General features: G+C 40.4%; 1 protein-coding gene across 4 annotated transcripts in view; it reads left to right on the top strand.

The window, feature by feature from the left end:
* Abca8a (ATP-binding cassette, subfamily A (ABC1), member 8a) overlaps positions 1 to 18,983 on the top strand; it is a 69,973-nt gene that overhangs the window by 21,196 nt on the left and 29,794 nt on the right. For all 4 annotated transcript variants that reach the window (XR_005489862.2, NM_001281824.1, XM_006247611.5 and 1 more), the window contains 11 exons: positions 1,473 to 1,531; positions 1,815 to 1,925; positions 2,800 to 2,969; positions 3,381 to 3,500; positions 3,675 to 3,813; positions 4,321 to 4,411; positions 5,041 to 5,180; positions 8,090 to 8,206; positions 12,072 to 12,267; positions 14,763 to 14,929; positions 16,216 to 16,349. Coding sequence is in view for 3 of the 4 variants with exons in the window: in NM_001281824.1 (NP_001268753.1) it covers positions 1,473 to 1,531; positions 1,815 to 1,925; positions 2,800 to 2,969; positions 3,381 to 3,500; positions 3,675 to 3,813; positions 4,321 to 4,411; positions 5,041 to 5,180; positions 8,090 to 8,206; positions 12,072 to 12,267; positions 14,763 to 14,929; positions 16,216 to 16,349 (1,444 nt within the window). In the remaining variant the exon portion in view is untranslated. The remainder of the gene's footprint in view (positions 1 to 1,472; positions 1,532 to 1,814; positions 1,926 to 2,799; positions 2,970 to 3,380; positions 3,501 to 3,674; positions 3,814 to 4,320; positions 4,412 to 5,040; positions 5,181 to 8,089; positions 8,207 to 12,071; positions 12,268 to 14,762; positions 14,930 to 16,215; positions 16,350 to 18,983) is intronic.

Genomic DNA, 18,983 nt, shown 5'->3' with positions numbered 1-18,983 from the left:
AGATACTCAGTTTCACTCCATGGGAGAAAAAGAATTGTCCCTCTCCTAGCAGGTATCAGGTACAAATAGCTTCTTGGTTAGAATGGGATCCCATGTCCACTTCTCCATGCTGGAGTTTTGTCTGGTTTGAACCTGTGCAGGGCTTGGCCATTCTGTCCCACTCTCTGGGAATTCATGTGTTCATCTGCTCTGTTGTGTCTAGAACAGTGGTTCTCAACCTTCCTAATCCTGTGACCCTTTAATATAGTTCTTCATGTTGTGGTGGCCCACAACCATAAAATTATTTTGTTGTTACTTCATAACTGTAATTTTACTACTGTTATGAATTATAATGTAAATATCTGATATGCAGGATATCTCATGTGTGACTCCAAAGGGGTCATGAACACAAGTTGAGATCTGAGGGTGTAGAAGACTCTGTTTCCTTGGCCTTATCACCATTTCTGCCTCTTACAGTCTTGTCGCATCCTCTTCCTCATAGGTTCCAAAGCCTTGCTTGAGGGGAGAAGTTTGATAAAGCCAACCCCTTTACGGTTGAGTAATCCAAAGTTTCTTACTGTGCACAGTGCCTACTTGTCTCAGTGTTAATTATCATCTACTGAAAAAAAGCTGTGGGAAACCTATTTTAACCAATATACATAAACTCTGAGTTGTTTTAGAAGAGTCAGTTGGGTGCAAAAACACTAAATGTATATTTAGCTGACAGAACACAACCAGACAGATCACATGGCTACATTTCCAGAGCTAACGTGATTTTAAATGGCAATATATAGAATTTAGTGTCCAACAGTACTAAAAATTTATTAATATTTACAGCCCTCTTAGTGATCATAATCTTCCTCATATAATGACTAGCATCTGATACTTTTCATGGACCACTTCTTCAACATGCAACACGAAACATATATACTGTTAGTAGTTCTTCTTTCAGCACAAGAAAGCAGAGCTCTAATAAATAGCTATACTTATTGACTGTTTAATGGTTAGAGTCCAGGGATGGCTAGCACTTCTGATACTGTTCACGGGATTTCCTCTTCTTGCCATTCTATACTGCCTGGCTGACTTGAAGAGATTCTGAACCTTGTGCAGATGTTTTCTCTAACATTTGTAAAAATGTATGCTCCCTACTCAGCCGTGCTATGGTAGCTGTCTGGGTTGTATCATTGTCTAGTTTCCCCATCACTACATTTGGTTTAGATGAGGAAAAATGCTCACAGTGGCTCGAACAGTGTCCAAGCCTTGGCCCACACCAAAGGAAGCAGCCTGTCTTCCAGGTGAGCTCAGGTACTGGTCAGTTTTTAAAACACTGACCCAAGTACCATTGCTGTCTAACCATAGCTAAGTCAAGTTCACATGCTCTCTCTCATGTCCTTGCCATCCAAATTCACCTAAAGATTCCAGCCAGACTCGGAGTTAGATAATAAAGAAAACCATTGCTCTTTAAACCATGTTTCTCTTGCTCTCTTTCTCAGAATCAGAAATCTTACAAAAGAATACATACAGAGGTCTAAGCGCACAGAAGCTTTGAAAGGTAAGTAACTAAGATAGAAAAATATTGGGTTTTAGTTAGCTAACTTTTCTCTCAGTAAGCAATTCTGGACTCTAAGTGGGTGTTGAATCTCCTGTCTCTCAACCCCCCACCACTGATCTAATATTGCCATGCTGTGTAAGTTTGTAAAGTGGAAATAGAGTATTACTTTTGATTTAATAAGTGAATGAATGTGCACTTTCATAAATTTTAGTCACACTATCAATACATAGGCACTAGATGGGCCCCAAATTAAACCTTCACTTTCATGCTGTTTTCCTCCCAGATTTGACATTGGATGTATATAAAGGCCAGATTACTGCAATCCTTGGTCACAGTGGAGCTGGGAAATCAACGCTATTAAATGTCCTTAGTGGACTGTGTGTTCCCACCAAAGGTAGGAAACAAAGACTTTCCTCTAAGTTGGCAAATGGATCATCTGTGCTTTGGTTAGACATCTGAGTATTAAGTATAGGCAGAGATAATTAAATTAACAGTTACTGACATGCAATTTATATTATTCTTTTATAATATATATATACATATAACATTAACGGAAATGTACAGAATTTTAGTATTTTGTAATATTTAAAATTTTATAGTTTTAACAGTTTTTTAATAGTTTTTAACAGTTTCAATACATTGATCATGCTTTTCTGTATAGATAAAGTAATCTCGAAAATTAGCAACTTTTAAAATATGACTGGTAAGTCCTCTCAATTTCACTGTTATCACTCTAGGTTATGGCCTAGAATGGATTTACCTACATGTCTGAGACTTTAGCTGAGCTATTCTCCCCTTCCTCCTCTCCCCTCCCCCTCTCCCTTTGACTTCCCCTCTCCCTCTGCATTCTCCTCTCTCCTCTCTCTTTTCTCTCTTCTCTCTCTCTCTCTCTCTCTCTTCTCTTATCCCTCTTTCTGGGAAATTTCTAGGGCTGAAGTTCAAACGAATTTGAGCCACAGACAGAATCAATGCCAAGAGAAAACGACTTCTCTGTGTTCTTTGTCATTGGCTCCTATTCCATTGTTCCAAGCAAGTGGGGTGCATAGCTGGGGAGGCAGAGAGGTTGATCTCATTTCTTGATGATAAAATGTAGAGTGTACCACATTCTCAGATGCAGGTGAGATCGAAATGCTAAGACAGAATTTGGAAAATATGATGCCAGGAGTAAGAGAAGATCACATGCCTGATTTCATTTGATAAAGGTTTTTAAAGTTACATTAAGGATGCTATGCTATCTTGATGATGTCTTTTAAAACCATTATTTATAGGTTGGGTCACTATCCATGATAACAAACTCTCAGAAATGACTGACTTGGAAAGCATCAGCAAGCTCACTGGAGTTTGTCCGCAGTGCAATGTACAATTTGACTTCCTCACTGTAAGAGAAAATCTTAGGCTTTTTGCTAAAATAAAAGGGATTCAAGAAGTGGATAATGAGGTACATGACATGTTACACTAACATAAAATTTAAATTTTTAGTAAAAATGCTTAATCCTTTTTGCTTTGATTTGGGGTGTATTAAATTACCCATGTATCGATATGTTAAGGTTGGCTGTGAAAACATGGGAATAGCAAACTCTAAGATGTAACCCATGATGTTCTCCCAGACCATTAAATACATTCCTTTAATCTTAGCAACTCTTAGATAAGTAACGGAATTTCTTCATACTCAAATAAGATTGAATTACGAAGAGGTAAACAATTTCCCCCAAGTCGTAGGTCAAGTAAGAGTAAAGTCCTATGAATCCCAAACAGAAGACTCTGCTTATTACAAGTCATTATATTTTATGGTGCTGGGTATAAAGACCTTTTAGTTATGGCTTGAAAGTTCGTGTCTGTGCATGTGCAGGTACAAAGGGTTTTGCTGGCACTGGAGATGAAAAATATTCAGAATACTCTTGTTCAAAACCTAAGTGGTGGACAGAAGAGAAAGCTGACATTTGGAATCGCCATTTTAGGAGACCCTCAGGTAAGTCAGACTGGATTCACTGATAAAAGTAATCTGGACATCAAACAACCTTCTCGTTCAGAAAGGGCACTGTGATGGAGGTAATTCAGTGGAGCAGTGGAATAAGTACACACCTAGCCTGTGCTCCCTGCTCCCATAGTCAGTGAAAGTTACTTCCTTTGATTCTTCCTCTAGATTTTCCTCCTGGATGAGCCCACTGCTGGGCTGGATCCCTTTTCAAGGCACCGGGTGTGGAATCTCTTGAAGGAGCGCAAAGCAGACCGCGTGGTCCTCTTCAGCACACAGTTCATGGATGAAGCTGACATCCTGGCTGGTAATTGCTGGCTTCCTTAAGCATCACGATGAGGACTTAGGTCTGAAAATCTTAAACTATTTTCTTTGCTGCCGCTTTTGTACTGTTAGATGCTATGAGCCATAACCAGGAGCTCTTTTAGGCAAAGGTTTGAGGTGTCTTTATCCCTTCATGTTTACAGCATCATGGTGACACAATGTCCTCTTTAGCTCACTAACTGCAAGATAAATGCCATTGCGTTGAACTCCATGACTGAATAAATCAACCTGACAGATCTGTGCACAACCAGCTGGAATACATGTGAATGCTTACGCTTATCAAAAATGCTCATGTAACTCATTCTGTGGAGGTGTCTGACACATGAATAATTTACATGATCATCAAAGATTATGTTGGGTTTTTTTTTTTTTGAGCCATGATTGCATCCAACAGCAGTATTTAAAGTTTTATGAACTCTTAGGCAATTCATTGTATCTCATATTTCTCTAAAATAAAACATATCTCCCATCACTGCTTCTTCCTTTTCAGATAGGAAAGTGTTCATCTCCCAGGGGAAGCTGAGGTGTGCAGGATCTTCCTTGTTTCTGAAGAAAAAATGGGGGATTGGTTATCACTTAAGGTAGGCTTTCTAGGGGGAGGTGGGGGTAGATGAGAACTGGGCTGGAGAAAAGGGTGGTCCTGGGGGAATCATTGCAAGAAAGGAGGCTGGCACAGAGATGGGGAAGAGTTAAGAGGAACGAACAGGGGTGGGGACACAACTGGAATCGTATATGCATATGAAAATTGCGAAGAATTAATAAAAATATATTTTGAAAGAAAATTCATATGTGTATAAATGTGTGTGTACATGTGTATACGTGTGCACACCTGTGTGCAAGTAGGAGGAGGTAAAGGGTGAGAGGGTGGGGAAGACTGGAATAGAAGATACCTGGCCTACCATAGAGGAAGTATGAGAAAAACCAAGCAAAGAAGTTAAATGTCGACCGTATTTGGTTATTCCAATGTCCCACAACTTTTCCAAACCTGACAAGACTGTATTTAACCTCATTATTACCATTAACCCAGAATAGTAATACTGTCTCTTAACTAAGGTCCTAGTTTGCATTGACTGATTTAGCTCTTTATTTCGTTCAGCTTTGCATGACTTGGTTTTTTTTATATCAAATTTATAAATGCTCTTCCCTGGTGGTTAGTTTTGGATGCCAGAGACTATTTTTCAAACAACCTCTTTCAATTTTTGAATAACAGCTTGCAGCTGAGTGAAACGTGTGTGCACGAAAGAATAACATCGCTCGTCAAACAGCACATCCCCGATTCCAAGTTGTCGGCAGAAAGCGAAGGGAAACTGAATTACATATTACCCCTGGAAAGGACAAACAAATTTCCAGGTAATCCGTTAGCCATGAGCTGTAACATGAAATCCACAGTAATGGTGAGTAACATGTAGCGTCAGATTGCTGTGCATGAAGTATAGTACTTAGGTTTTATTGCTGTGAACAGACACCGTGACCAAGGCAAGTCATATAAAAGACAACATTCAATTGGGGCAGGCTTACAGGTTCAGAGGTTCAGTCCATTATCGAGGTGGGAGCGTGGTGGCATCGCAGCATCCAGGCATGGTGAGGAAGGAGCTGAGTTCTACATCTTCACCCAAAGGAAGCCAAGAAGAGACTGAACATCCTCAGGCAGCTAGGAGGAGGGTCTCCAAGTCCACCCCCATAGTGACACACTTCCTCCAACAACGCCACACCTTCTAACAGTGCCACTCCCTGGGCCAAGCCTATGCAAACCATCACAAGTACTAAGGGTTTGAGATGAAACATCACTTGGAATTCTCATAATAATAAGAAAAGCTTGACACAATGACTGTCATACCTTAGGGACAGAAAACAGGAGCAGAGGGTGAGGTTAATTTGCAAAAGTCATTGTTTTAAAGATGAATTCAGCCTCCAACTCCATTCTGTCAGAAGTGACAATGTGTTCAATCCTTTGGTCTCTGTTTCAATCAAATACTAGAACCATTTTAGGTTTCCTCACAGTGGTGGTGCTAACACCACAGTAGCAGTGTCCTCCTAACACAGGATTAATTGACTCTTATTGCTGCTTTCTTTCTGAAAACTGAGTTGTATGTATCTTACCAGACAACAGAGAATAAAAGTCAACTTGCCATGGGTAAGAAAAATAAGAGCACAAAACAAATAATTAACCAAATAAATGGGAGTTTACCAAAACCTTGACGGAACCTATCAGTAGGTGCATAAGCACCTGGAGTCACAGCTGTATATGCTGACATCCAGAAAAGGTAAAAAACAATTACACAGTTAGACATAAGTGTTCATAAACATTTAGAAATCATCAAATGCTGAAACATTGTATCCTAATGCCTAATGACCTCTAAGTCTCTTGTTTGCTTCTCATAGGCTTTCAGTATCCTTGATGTATATTGACAATAAGCTAGGTTTATAAATCTGGAATGAACGTAGTGACTTGAAACTTGGCTTTACTCATTGGCTAAAAGTCCTATCATGTGTTTTGTTTCATTTGTTTGTTTTGTTCTTTCTTTGTTTTGTCTGTTGGTTTTGGTTTTGGCCATGACTTTATAATACAACCTTGTTGTCAGGCCAGTGTATAAAAGAGAATAATTCTGCTTGGTTTTCAGGGCGTTTGTCCCAGATCACTAGGAACTAAAAGAGATCCTATTAAGTGAACAAGACAAAAAAGAATTGCTATATATAAGTGTGACTAAGGCAGTGTCTTAGTTACCGTTCTATTGTGTAAGGTGGCACATGGCAACTTTTATAAAAGAAAGTGTCTAACTGGAGACCTGTTTAATGCTTCAAAGGGTTAATCCATGACCATCATTGCAGGGAGCATGTAGCAGACTGCATGATGCTGGATCAGTAATTGAGAGCTTTGCACCCTGATTCAAAGGCAGCAGGGAAAGAAAGAGATTGGGCCTGTTGTGGTCTTTTGAACCATCAAAGTCCACCCCAAGGATAAGTTTCCTCAACAAATACAAATGTTTAATAAGAACACACTTCCTAATCCTTCCCAGACAATTTTACACTTGTGGCTAAGCATTCAAATATATGAACTTCTTGGGGGTGGAGCATTCTCATTCAAACCACCACAGGTAGATAGATAACTTATTAAGCAAGGAAATTCAAACATACACTTTGTTTGAAAATATAAATATGATTTCGAACCATGAGGAAGTGTTAGTTGAAATATAATCATTCCATTTAAAAGGATTGTATAGGGGTTGGGGATTTAGCTCAGTGGTAGTGCGCTTGCCTAGGAAGCGCAAGGCCCTGGGTTCGGTCCCCAGCTCCAAAAAAAAGAACCAAAAAAAAAAAAAAATAAAAGGATTGTATAACCTTGAAACCTACCAAATGCCAGTTAGAGTGAACCTTGGCTGTCAATGCTTACTAACCATTGAAGACTGTGATAGTCCCTCGTCCCGCAACCATTTAGCTGCCAGTAGTACCTCGGGGAAGGTGAGGTCTCCTGAGCACCTTTCCATCCATGAATCAGCATTGAAGGGCCTAGTCTTGAACAGGTCTAGTTCAGGTAGCCAGAAGTGCTCTGTGTACATTATTTCAATAGTCATGTCGCATTTAGAGTGTATTGGGGAGGGGTGCAGGCATGCTACAAGTTGAATGCAGTCAGAGGACGATTTGTAGAAAGATTCTTCCCTTCAACCTTATGGGTTTCAGGAAGTAAAACAAGGCCACCTGGTTTGGCTGCAAGTGCCTTTACTCGCTACGTCATCTCTCTGGCCCTAGCTCCATCCATTTTCCTGAAATATCCATAATTTAATTTTTGGGGGGATGGCTTAATAAAAAGAATTCTATTGTGTGCAGGCGCCACATTTTCTTTGTCAATTCATCAGTTGATAGAAATACAAGTTTATTCCATTTTCCTATCTATTGTGAACACAGGGCAATGAGCATAAATGTATGGATATTTCTGTAATGGAATAGAAAAGCCTCTGGGTATATATGCCCAGGAGCAGACATATGGTAGTTCTATTTTGTGTGTTTGGTTTGGTTGGTTTTTGATTGTTTGTTTGCTTGTTACCTTTTTGAGAAATCTTCACATTTCTATAGTTGCTAAACCAACACATCAGCAGTAAATAAGAGTGCAACTTCTCCCACATCTTCGCCAGCATCTGTTGTTATCTTTTTTTATTTTATTATTATTGTACAATTTCCTTTCTGACTAGGATGAGGAGGGATGTCACAGCTGTTTTAATTTGAATTTCCCTGATGACTACATTTAAAAAATTATTTGTTAGATCTTTATAGGGATCTCGAGAGATGCCCCGACCTGGGAATTGAGAACTATGGCGTTTCTGTAACAACTCTGACTGAGGTCTTTCTGAAACTGGAAGGAAAATCAGCAATTGATTCAGGTAGGTAAAAAGGCTGGAAGCCATCATGCTGTGTTCATCTCAACAGTCATGCTCCTCCTCCTCCTCTTCCTCTTCCTCCTCCTCCTCTCCTCCTCCTCCTTCTCCTCTTCTTCTGGTTGATCTGGTTCTTGTTCTTCTTGTGCTTCTTCTTCCTCCTCCTCCTCCTCTTCTTCTTTTTCTTTTTCTTCTTCTTCTTCTTCTTCTTCTTCTTCTTCTTCTTCTTCTTCTTCTTCTTCTTCTTCTTCTGGTTGATCTGGTTCTTGTTCTTCTTGTGCTTCTTCTTCTTGTTGTTCTTGTTCTTGTTCTCCTCCTCCTCCTCTTCCTCCTCCTCCTTTGGAAATCTATATAGTACAAATGAGGATATCTATTGCTGTCAGTTACCATCTCTGCCATAGAAGTGCCTCACCTGAGATGTTCTATTAGATCCCAGCCAATAATTTTTCAAGTGTTAATGTGTACTACATTCTTGATACTGTGCCCTCAAAATGCTTGCTCTGAAACTTCCATTTTTTAAATGATACATTTAAACTCTGTGCATATAGTGCATATATATAGGAATAATTTTAAAGGTATTTCTTTTATTTTCAATTGTGTGCATTTGTGTGTGTGCGTGCATTTGTGTGTATGTGCATTTGTGTATGTGTGTGTATGTGTGTATGTATGTGTGTGCATTTGTGTGTGTGCGCGCGCGCGTGTGTGTGTGTGTGTGTGTGTGTGTGTGTGTGTATCCATGGAAGGCAGAGTCATTGGATACTCTAGAGCTGGAGTTTTAGGCAGTTCTGAGCCACCAACATGGATATTGGAAAACAAAATTAGGTCCTCAAGAAGAGCAGTATCCACACATAACTACGAAGCTATTTCTCCAGCTTCAGTACAATTAAATTTCTAATAAAAGGCATTTAAGACATTAAAAAGTGTATAAGAGATCTTGGGGGCTCCAGGTTAATTAAGACTGCTGATCCTTCTACAGGGTGGCCTCCTCCTCAGCTTCTTCCAGCTTTTCCCTAATTCAATCAGAGGGGTCAGCACCTTTTGTTCATTGGTTAGGAGCACATATCTGCATCTGATTCTTTCAGCTACTTGGTGGGTCTTTTGGAGGGCAGTCATGGTAGGGTCCCTTTTTGTGAACACCCCATAGCTTCAGTAATGGTCTCAGGTCTTGGGGCCTCCCCTTGAACTGGATCTTATTTTGGGCCTGTTGCTGGACCTTCTTTTCCTCATGCTCTTCTCCATTTCCATCCCTGCATTTCTGTCAGATAGGAAGAAGTATGGGTCAGAGATTTGACTGTGGGATAGCAACCCCATCCCTCACTTGATGCCCTAACTTTCTGCTGGAGGTGGGCTCTACAAGTTTCCTCTCCCCACTGTCAGGCATTTCATCTAGGTTCTCCCCTTTAAGGCCGAGGGTCTCTCACTTGCCAGGTCTCTGGTACATACTAGAGTATCCTCCCAACCTCCTTCCTCCTGAGGTCACCTATTTCTATTCTTTCTGCTGGCCCTCAGGGCTTCAGTCCTTTTCCCCCACTCAACACCAGATCATGTTCCCTTCTCCATCCACCCCTATCCACTTTCCCCTCCCCTGCCCCTACCTCCTCCCCCTTGTGGTTGCTTTCTTCTCCCTCCCAAGTGGGACTGAGTGAGGCATTCTTACTTGGGCCCTTTATCTTGTTGACCTTTTTGAGTTCTGTCGTCTGTATCTTGGGTATTCTGTACATTTTTGTCTAATATCCACGTATTAGTGAGTGCATACCATACATGTCCTTTAGGGTCTGAGTTACCTCACTCAGGATATTTTCTAGTTCTGTCCATTTGCCTGCAAAACTCAGGATATCCTTTTTCTTAATAGCTGAGTAGTATTCCATTCTGTAGCTGAACCACATTTTCTGCATCCATTCTTCTGTCACGAGACATCTGGGTTCTTTCCAGCTTCTGGCTATCACAAATAAGGCCGCTATGAACATATTGGAACATGTGCCGCTGTGGCATGGTGGGGCATCTTTTGGTTATATTCCCAAGAGTGGTATTTCTGGGTCTTTAGGTAGGTCTATTTCCAATTTCCTGAGGAACCTCCAAATTGATTTCCAGAGGGCTTGTACCAGTTTGCAATCCCACCAGCAATGAAGGAGTGTTCCTCTTTCTCCACAGCCTCACCAACGTGTGTTGTCACCTGAGATTTTGATCTTAGCCATTCTGACTGTGTAAGGTGGAATCTCAGGGTCATTTTGATCACCAACCAGGCAGCATACACCAGCTGAGATGAGGCCTCCAGCACATACACAGCAGAGGACTCCCAGGTCTGGGTTCAGTTAGAGAAGATATACCTAACCCTCAAGAGACTGGAGGCCCCAGGAAGTTTAGAGGTCTAGTGAGCTGGGTGGGTTAGGGAAAATACTTGTGGTGACTGGGGTAGGGGTAATGGAGGAGGTGTGGGATGTGGAACAGTTGGGGAGTGGACCTGGAGGGGAAGTCTGGAGTGTAAAAATAAACAAACAAAAACAACAATAACAACAGCAACAAAAGGAATAAATCTGTCTTTATCTTGGGGCATAAAAAGAACATTAAAAAGTAAAGTCAGTAATGGATATAGTTAGAGGAAAATAGTTTTTAAAGATGAATTTCCTTTGATTTCCTTAACTAAAATCTACCTAGGCTGCCTTGAAAATAAGTTGGAGTCAATACAGCAGAGCATAGAGAGGCTGCTTCTCCTCTTAGAACTCTACCAATGCTTAAGGCTACTTCCTCCCAATATTTCACATCTGTCGGGTTTAACATGGTTTTGAGTTCCTCCAGAAATTAAGTACATTTAGTGCTATTTGCCTTGATGAGTCCTTGATATGATCACTTCAATACCCAATCTCTCTGGTTCTGAGTTTCTTGCAGGGCAGATAGGAAGAGAAGCGTGTATTTGGAATACAATCTGTTCCCCTGACAGAGCCATGGGTGTCACCTGGTCTTAGCTGCAATGTTGATGGCCTGACAGTAGTACTCATCTCCACTTCCCATTCTCTTTTGTGCCACACTCTAGCTCCAGTCATCTGTTCAAAGAATGACCTGTCTCATTGGGGAGCAGATATTATTCACAAAGCATCTTTAGCTGGGCATGGTGGTACACACCTCTAACTTTAGCTCTTGGGAGACTGAGGCAGCAGCATCCTGAGCTCAAGGCCAACCTGTATTAAAAAGCAAGGCCCTTTCTCAAAAAGACGAGCATAAATTTTAAAATATATTTCCAATATTTCAGTACACATTTGCACTTAAGTTGCGTAAATAGATGTTGTAACAAAAACAAAGGCCAAAATAGACCCTTGTGGGTTTTCTTTCTATTATCAAGGTTTGTTAAGGAAACCGTTGAGTTTCCTAGATCAATGTTATTATCTTGTTATCAAATTGTAATTTATATAATGGGAATTGCCCATCTGCTGCTTTTTTTCTGTTGAGTTCGTCCTCGGTTGGTTGCCCCAAAACAGGTATGGAAAGCACAATTTAGAACATTTTGTTACCCAACAAGCTGCTTCGTGCCCTCTAGCAGGGATCACCCCAAGAGATTCTCCTCAAGCAACTTATACTTTTCTCTCCTCCGGGACTTAATATAAATGGAAAACGCTGTTCCAACTCTTGTAGGTCATCTCTGCTGTTTCATGATATAATGACGAGCATTCTCTGTGCTGTTCTATTCCATAGTATCCTTTTTGAGAGACATCATTTGAAACGGTGTCAACTGTCAAAGTCATATTGACCCATTTTTGTTTTATCTTGGGATTCCTGTTTTCCATAAGAGGACTTCAAAAAAAATTCTCTGAATCAAAAAAAAAATGCTTTCAGAGAAAAATTTAAGATTTAGAGATTGCTTGCTTTTGTTTTGTAGATATTGGTGAGACAGAAGATGTACAAGCTGGAGGGACAAGAGGCCCAGGGAGACTTGATGGGGAGCAATTTGTCTCTTTACTTAATGAGATGAGTAAGACAAAAGGGGGCATGGCTCTCTGGTGGCAGCAACTCTGTGCAGTGACCAGGCTTCGCTTCTTGAAGTTAAAGTATAGAAGGAAATCCATCGTTATTCTGTGAGTACTAAATCAATGTTGTGGCTTCCAATTGTTGCATTAAAGCATACATAAGCAGAACAACAGAAAAGTCATAAACATAAATTCCAGTGAAGGTCCATACCTGTTATTTCTGTTAACAGTCTTGGTAGTCACACATTATGGTATTAATACAAAAAATTTCTCAGAGATAGTATGAGGCCTGGAGTCTTTCTTCACTACCATTACTCCCTTAAAGTCTCCCTGGTAGAAACAATGGGCACTTTAGAACTTAACCTTGTAGGTGTGTGTGTGTGTGTGTGTGTGTGTGTGTGTGTGTGTGTGTGTGTCCTAACTCAGATTTCATAGAATTCTCTGAAAGTGTAATGTATTTGAAAGTTGATACATCTTCAAGTTCTCCCTCTTCTTTGTGGTTCTTATGTGCAAGTGGTCTCATCTCAGTTCCTTCCAAATATCAGGCATCTTTAGGAGTTGAACATAAAAGATACTGACTGACTCTCAAGGAATTTGTCTCTTGACATTAGCACCCTGTGCCCATCTCATAGCCTATCTATAAGTTGTAAATCAGTTCACACATGGAATCCAGAACATGTACGAGAATTCCAGTCAATACTTGCTAGATACATGCTTCAAATGGAGGACCTTAACAAGATTAAAACAAAAAGAAAAATATTTGTAGTTAATTAGAAATGCTTTGTAAAACAGACTTGGAGAGCCACAGAGCCCATCAGGCAAGAAGTCTTGAAGTTCCCCATGTGCTGGGTCCCTTCTCCAGCCTGTTGACAGGATGGCCCACAAGATGAGATAAGTTGTCCGTAAGGGAGAAGTGAGTCAGGTGTGGTGGTCGAAAGAATCTTGCAGATCTGACTGACTAACAATCAGGCCACCTCTTTACTTATACAGGTTTCAGAGAACAAAGTCAGACTAATGATTATCCAAGAAGTACAGATTATATCCTTTTGTCTATGGACATGTGTTTGATTTTTCATTACATGTCTGGGGTTACTAGTTGAGTCACAATTAGAAAGCACCAACAGATTTTATTTTTATTATTAGCCCTAGAACTCCAATTCAAAGACTCTAAAGAATGTCTCTGTCTAAGCAAACACACTTATTATATGACAGTCTGCTTTTAGGCTGGCAGTATTTGCAGTTTTAAAGCTCCCCAGACAAACAGAAAATATGTGAACTGGTCTTTTTATGAATAGCAAACACTAGCCGGTTGTGGTGGCACACGCTGGTAGGATTTGCTGAAGGAGGCAGAGGCAGGAGGATCAAACACTAATACCTAACACCTTTACTATCTTAATTCATTATCTATGCTACAAGTAGGTAAAGTTGATTTTAGTCAATCTTTTCTGTTTAGTGAGGTCTATTCATCCAGGGGTATATCTTGTATGACTCCCCTGTGTTTAAACTATATTTTCAGAGAGCTCTAAGGATATTATAAAATGGGACCTAGAATCTGTCTCTAATTCTCCTAGCCAGTAAGATTTTTTCAATTATCTCTGTTTACCCTTTACCAATTAGTTTGTTTGAGCTTGCTAAGGGGCAGATATCCAAAGGAGATTCGTGAAGTCACCTCACATTTTCCTAGCTTTTGCTTATCCAAGCTTATTTCAATCTCTTGGTCATGAGGAAGACTTACAAACAGTGGCCAGAAAAAGCAGAAGTGAGTTTAGGGCTTTCCCTAAAAGCAGACATAAGTTTAAGACATTCCTTAAAAAGACTCAGAAATAATTTTCTCAAGAAAAGATATAAAACAAGTCATAAGGCCGAACGTCCCCAAGAATGCAACATGCAGAGACCAAACCCCCAAAGTGAGAGACAGAAGGACAGCGATTACAGCATTCGGCTCAGCTTTGCTGGAACTATGTCAAACAGCTGTGCTGGCTTTGTGACTTTTGCAGTTTCCAGTGGATGTGGATTTGCCACCCGTGCTTGGCAGGAGATAAGGGTGAGGTTTCGGCAGTAGCAGTGTAGTGTTGAGATCCAATTTTTGAACTTTTCAAATGGGAATCAAAGGAAAGAAAAACACAAAACTATGTAACAGTTTGAGACTGTGTGGTGTAGGAGTAAGTTTGAGTAGCAGCAGGAGTAAGTTTGAGACAGTGTTGGCTGCCATGAGCAAGGCTAGAGGCAATGGATAGGAGAGCAAAGAGCAACTCGCGAGTCTGGGGAGTAGTATGTTGTGCAACAGAGAGGGAAACATTAGGATAGATGCAGAGAAAATGAGGCTAGATCTCAACTTGCCATGGAAGGAGCCACCTTCTGAAATCGCACAGGCTGTCCCATGGTCAGAGGGCAGCAAGGGAGGTGTGCCAATGATAAATCCTTGCTTCTTACTCCCACGCTAAAGACAAGGAGTAACTTAAGAACCAGAACACAGAACCATATATATGAATGTCTGTCTTCAATAATATCTTGCTTGTACTATATCCATGCCTTTGGAAGAATGTTTTGAAGACTGGGCAATGGCTACAGGTCTATGCTGTTAATTTTTTTTTTATGTATAGGATTCTGATTTTGGGGATTGGACTTCTGCATATTCTGTCAGCAAATGTTCACAGGTTAGTCAATCAGAGTGATTACTGTTGGGAGCTCTCTCCTCATACGTACTTCCTCACACCTGGCCAACGACCACAGATGCCCCTCACAAACTTACTGATCATCAACAAAACAGGTAAAAATGTTTCTAATATGTAGTTTATGAATATCAGCACTGTTATGAACATTGCTTAGGAAAGACACAGGACAAAAAGGTGAATGTGTCTTACACCCAGTTTAAGAAACTTGACCTTAAATTGGAACAATGAAACCAGAAATATGTGATGAAGGAGACATGTATTATGTCAGCATTCATGAAAATCAAGGTTTGTATAGAAATGTTGTGAAAGTTTAATGTCACAGTGATTATAAAGAGAGACTACATAGCTGGATACAAGAGCACGTTGGTAGGCATACCTTTTAAATTTAAAAACATTTAAATTACATGATCACCGTTGCTGTCATTAGTTCAATGGAATATGTTGATAGATTCTAGGAAGTCTTATTCTAAAAGTAGCAAGGGGTTAAAAAAGTTATTTTTTAATTATCAGAGTTATTTTTAACTAGAAGAGATCATAAATACATGAGAATTATTATTATTATCAAGCCATATTTGGAAAGTCCATTAAAGAACCACAGATGACCCAGCGAGAGTTTCAGTGGGTCAGGCACCTGCTGTGCATGCAAGAGGACAGAGTTCAGATCCCCAGAGCCAACATAGGTTTCTTCATGCTGTATCACAACTGTGAGCAGAAGTAAACATGTGCAAGTTGCTTTTGGTGGTGTTTTATCACAGCAGTAGAAAAACACCCAAGGCACCATGCTCTGTTGGATGTCCCTATACTGGTGCCAGCAGTAACCGGCCTCAGTGCATTATACAGAAACAAAGTCCAGAACTGGGGAAGGTGTCAAGGCAGGAGGTGTAGATGATAGGATTTAGAAGTAGTGGGAAGTGGAAATATGACCAAGATTGTTTCTATGCACATGTGAAATTCTCAAATTACTAATGAAAATACAGGTTTAAAAAACTTGCTGGATGTGGAGACCTATGTGTCATCCCAGAGACAGTCAGTGCCTAGGGCAGCTGGCCAGAGAGACTGAGTTGGTGAGCTCTGACTCAAGGGAAAGACCCTGGTTCAATACATACAGTGAAGAGTGATCAAAGAAAATACCTGACATAGACTTTTGGCCTCCACACACGTGTGCATGCATGTAGCCTTACACATACAATAACATGCCCACATGCACATAAAGCAAAAAAGGGAACAGGAGGTATTTGTTCAAAAAAGAAATACCTGGAGAATTAAAATTCATACTATTGCAAGCTGTGACAAACAAATGGCTGAGAAGAATCATTTTGATACATAACTTTGTGGTGTTCCCTTGGGTTTATAGTGCCTTTTACATTTTACTGTCTGTTAGGAGAAAAGATCGATGACTTCCTACATTCGCTGGAGCAACAGAACATAGCTTTGGAAGTTGATGCCTTTGGGACTAGAAACGGCACAGAGGATAGCCAGTATAATGGCGCTATCATCGTAGCGGGCGGTGAGAAGGTACGTGCACGAAGCTATGGCTATTATAGGGCAACGGAATGAAAAATGGCATCTGAGACATTGCTTACAAACGACATATCTGTGTATTTGAGGAGAGAATTTGGACTATGATTATGCCACTTAAACATTAAACTTGACTTAAGAAAATTCATAAGATTTATACTTTCGTTCATTATTTGGAGAATTTTATTCATGAGTTTAATATAATAAAGTCACATTCCCTATTAGCTAATTATATAATTATTACTTGAGTTAGACTCCTGGAACCCACATGGTAGGAAGAGATAATTGAGTCCTGCAACTTGTCCTCTGACTTTCGCACGCACACAGTGAACATGTATGTTCATGCACAGATTTATGCACATGTACATACACATACACGCAAAAACACACTAATGAACAAATGTAAAAAAAATTTAAAATTACAATTTATACTTGTTATATTGACCTTTTTTTCTCCATTTTTACTAAATTGGGTATTTCTTATTTACATTTTGATTGTTATTCCCTTTCCCGGTCTGCAGGCCAGGCCAACATCCCCCTAACTGCTCCCCCTCCCCTTCTACATGGGTGTTCCCTCCCCATCCTCCCCCCATTACCACCCTCCCCCAACAATCCCATTCACTGTGGGTTTAGTCTTGGCAGGACCAAGGGCTTCCCCTTCCACTGGTGCCCTTACTAGGCTATTCATTGCTACTTATGCAGTTGGAGCCCAGGGTCAGTCCATGTATAGTCTTTGGGTAGTGGCTTAGTCCCTGGAAGCTCTGGTTGGTTGGCATTGTTGTACATATGGGGTCTCAAGCCCCTTCAAGCTCTTTCAGTCCTTTCTAAGATTCCTTCAACAGGGGTCCCGTTCTCAGTTCAGTGGTTTAATGATGGCATTCGCCTCTGTATTTGCTGTATTCTGGCTGTGTCTCTCAGGAGAGAGCTACATCCGGCTCCTGTCGGCCTGCACTTCTTTGCTTCATCCATCTTGTCTAATTGGGTGGCTGTATATGTATGGGCCACATGTGGGGCAGGCTCTGAATGGGTGTTCCTTCAGTCTCTGTTCTAAACTTTGCCTCTCCCTTCCCTGCCAAGGGTATTCTTGTTCCCCTTTTAAAGAAAGAGTGAAACGTTCGCATTTTGGTCATTCTTCTTGAGTTTCATGTATTCTGTGCTGTTGGGGAATTCGAGCATTTGGACTAATATCCACTTAAATGAGTGCATACCATGTGTGTTTTTCTGTGATTGGGTTACCTCACTCAGCATGATATTTTCCAGTTCCATCCATTTGACTATGAATTTCATAAAGTCATTGTTTTTGATAGATAAGTAGTATTCCATTGAGTAGATGTACCTCATTTTCTGTATCCATTCCTCTGTTGAAGGGCATCTGGGTTCTTTCCAGCTTCTGGCTATTATAAATAAGGCTGCTATGAACATAGTGGAGCATGTGTCTTTGTTATATGTTGGGGCATCTTTTGGGTATATGCCCAAGAGAGGTATAGCAGGGTCCTCAGGTAGTTCAATGTCCAATTTTCTGAGGAACCTCCAGAATGATTTCCAGAATGGTTGTACCAGTCCACAATCCCACCAACAATGGAGGAGTGTTCCTCTTTCTCCACATCCTCGCCAGCATCTGCTGTTGCCGGAGTTTTTGATCTTAGCCATTCTGACTGGCGTGAGGTAGAATCTCAGTGCTGTTTTGATTTGCATTTCCCTTATGACTAAAGATGTTGAACATTTCTTTAGGTGCTTCTCAGCCATTTGGCATTCCTCAGCTGTGAATTCTTTGTTTAGCTCCATTTTTTGATAGGATTATTTGTCTCCCTGCAGTATAACTTCATGAGTTCTTTGTATATTTTGGACATAAGCCCTCTATCAGTTGTAGAATTGGTAAAGATCTTTTTCCAATCTGCTGGTTGCCGTTTTGTCCTAACAACAGTGTCCTTTGCCTTACAGAAGCTTTGTAGTTTTATGAGATCCCATTTGTCGATTCTTGATCTTAGAGCATAAGCCATTGGTGTTTTGTTCAGGAAGTTTTCTCATGTGTTCGAGATGCTTCCCCACTTTTTCTTCTATTAGTTTGAGTGTATCTGGTTTGATGTGGAGGTCCTTGATCCACTTGGACTTAAGCTTTGTACAGGGTGATAAGCATGGATTGATCTCCTTCTTCTACATGTTGACCTCCAGTTGAACCAGCACCATTTGTTGAAAATGCTATCCTTTTTCCATTGGAAGGTTTTGGCTCCTTTGTCAAAAATCAAGTGACCATAGGTGTATGGGTTCATTTCTGGGTCTTCAATTCTATTCCACTGGTCTATCTGCCTGTCTCTGGACCAATGCCATACAGTTTTTATCACTATTGCTCTGTAATACTGCTTGAGTTCAGGGATAGTGATTCTCTCAAAAGTCCTTTTATTGTTGAGGAGAGTTTTAGCTATTCTGTGTTTTCTGTTATTCCAGATGAACTTGCAAATTGTTCTGTCTAACTCTATGAAGAATTGGATTGGAATTTTGATGGGGATTGCATTGAATCTGTAGATTGCTTTTGGTAAAATGGCCATTTTTACATTATTAATCCTGCCAATCCATGAGCATGGGAGATCTTTCCATCTTCAGAGATCTTCTTCAATTTCTTTCTTCAGAGGC

Source organism: Rattus norvegicus, chromosome 10 (assembly GCF_036323735.1).
Source record: "Rattus norvegicus strain BN/NHsdMcwi chromosome 10, GRCr8, whole genome shotgun sequence".
NCBI classification, from domain to species: Eukaryota; Metazoa; Chordata; class Mammalia; order Rodentia; family Muridae; genus Rattus; species Rattus norvegicus.
This window is presented reverse-complemented; position numbering and strand designations above follow the sequence as displayed.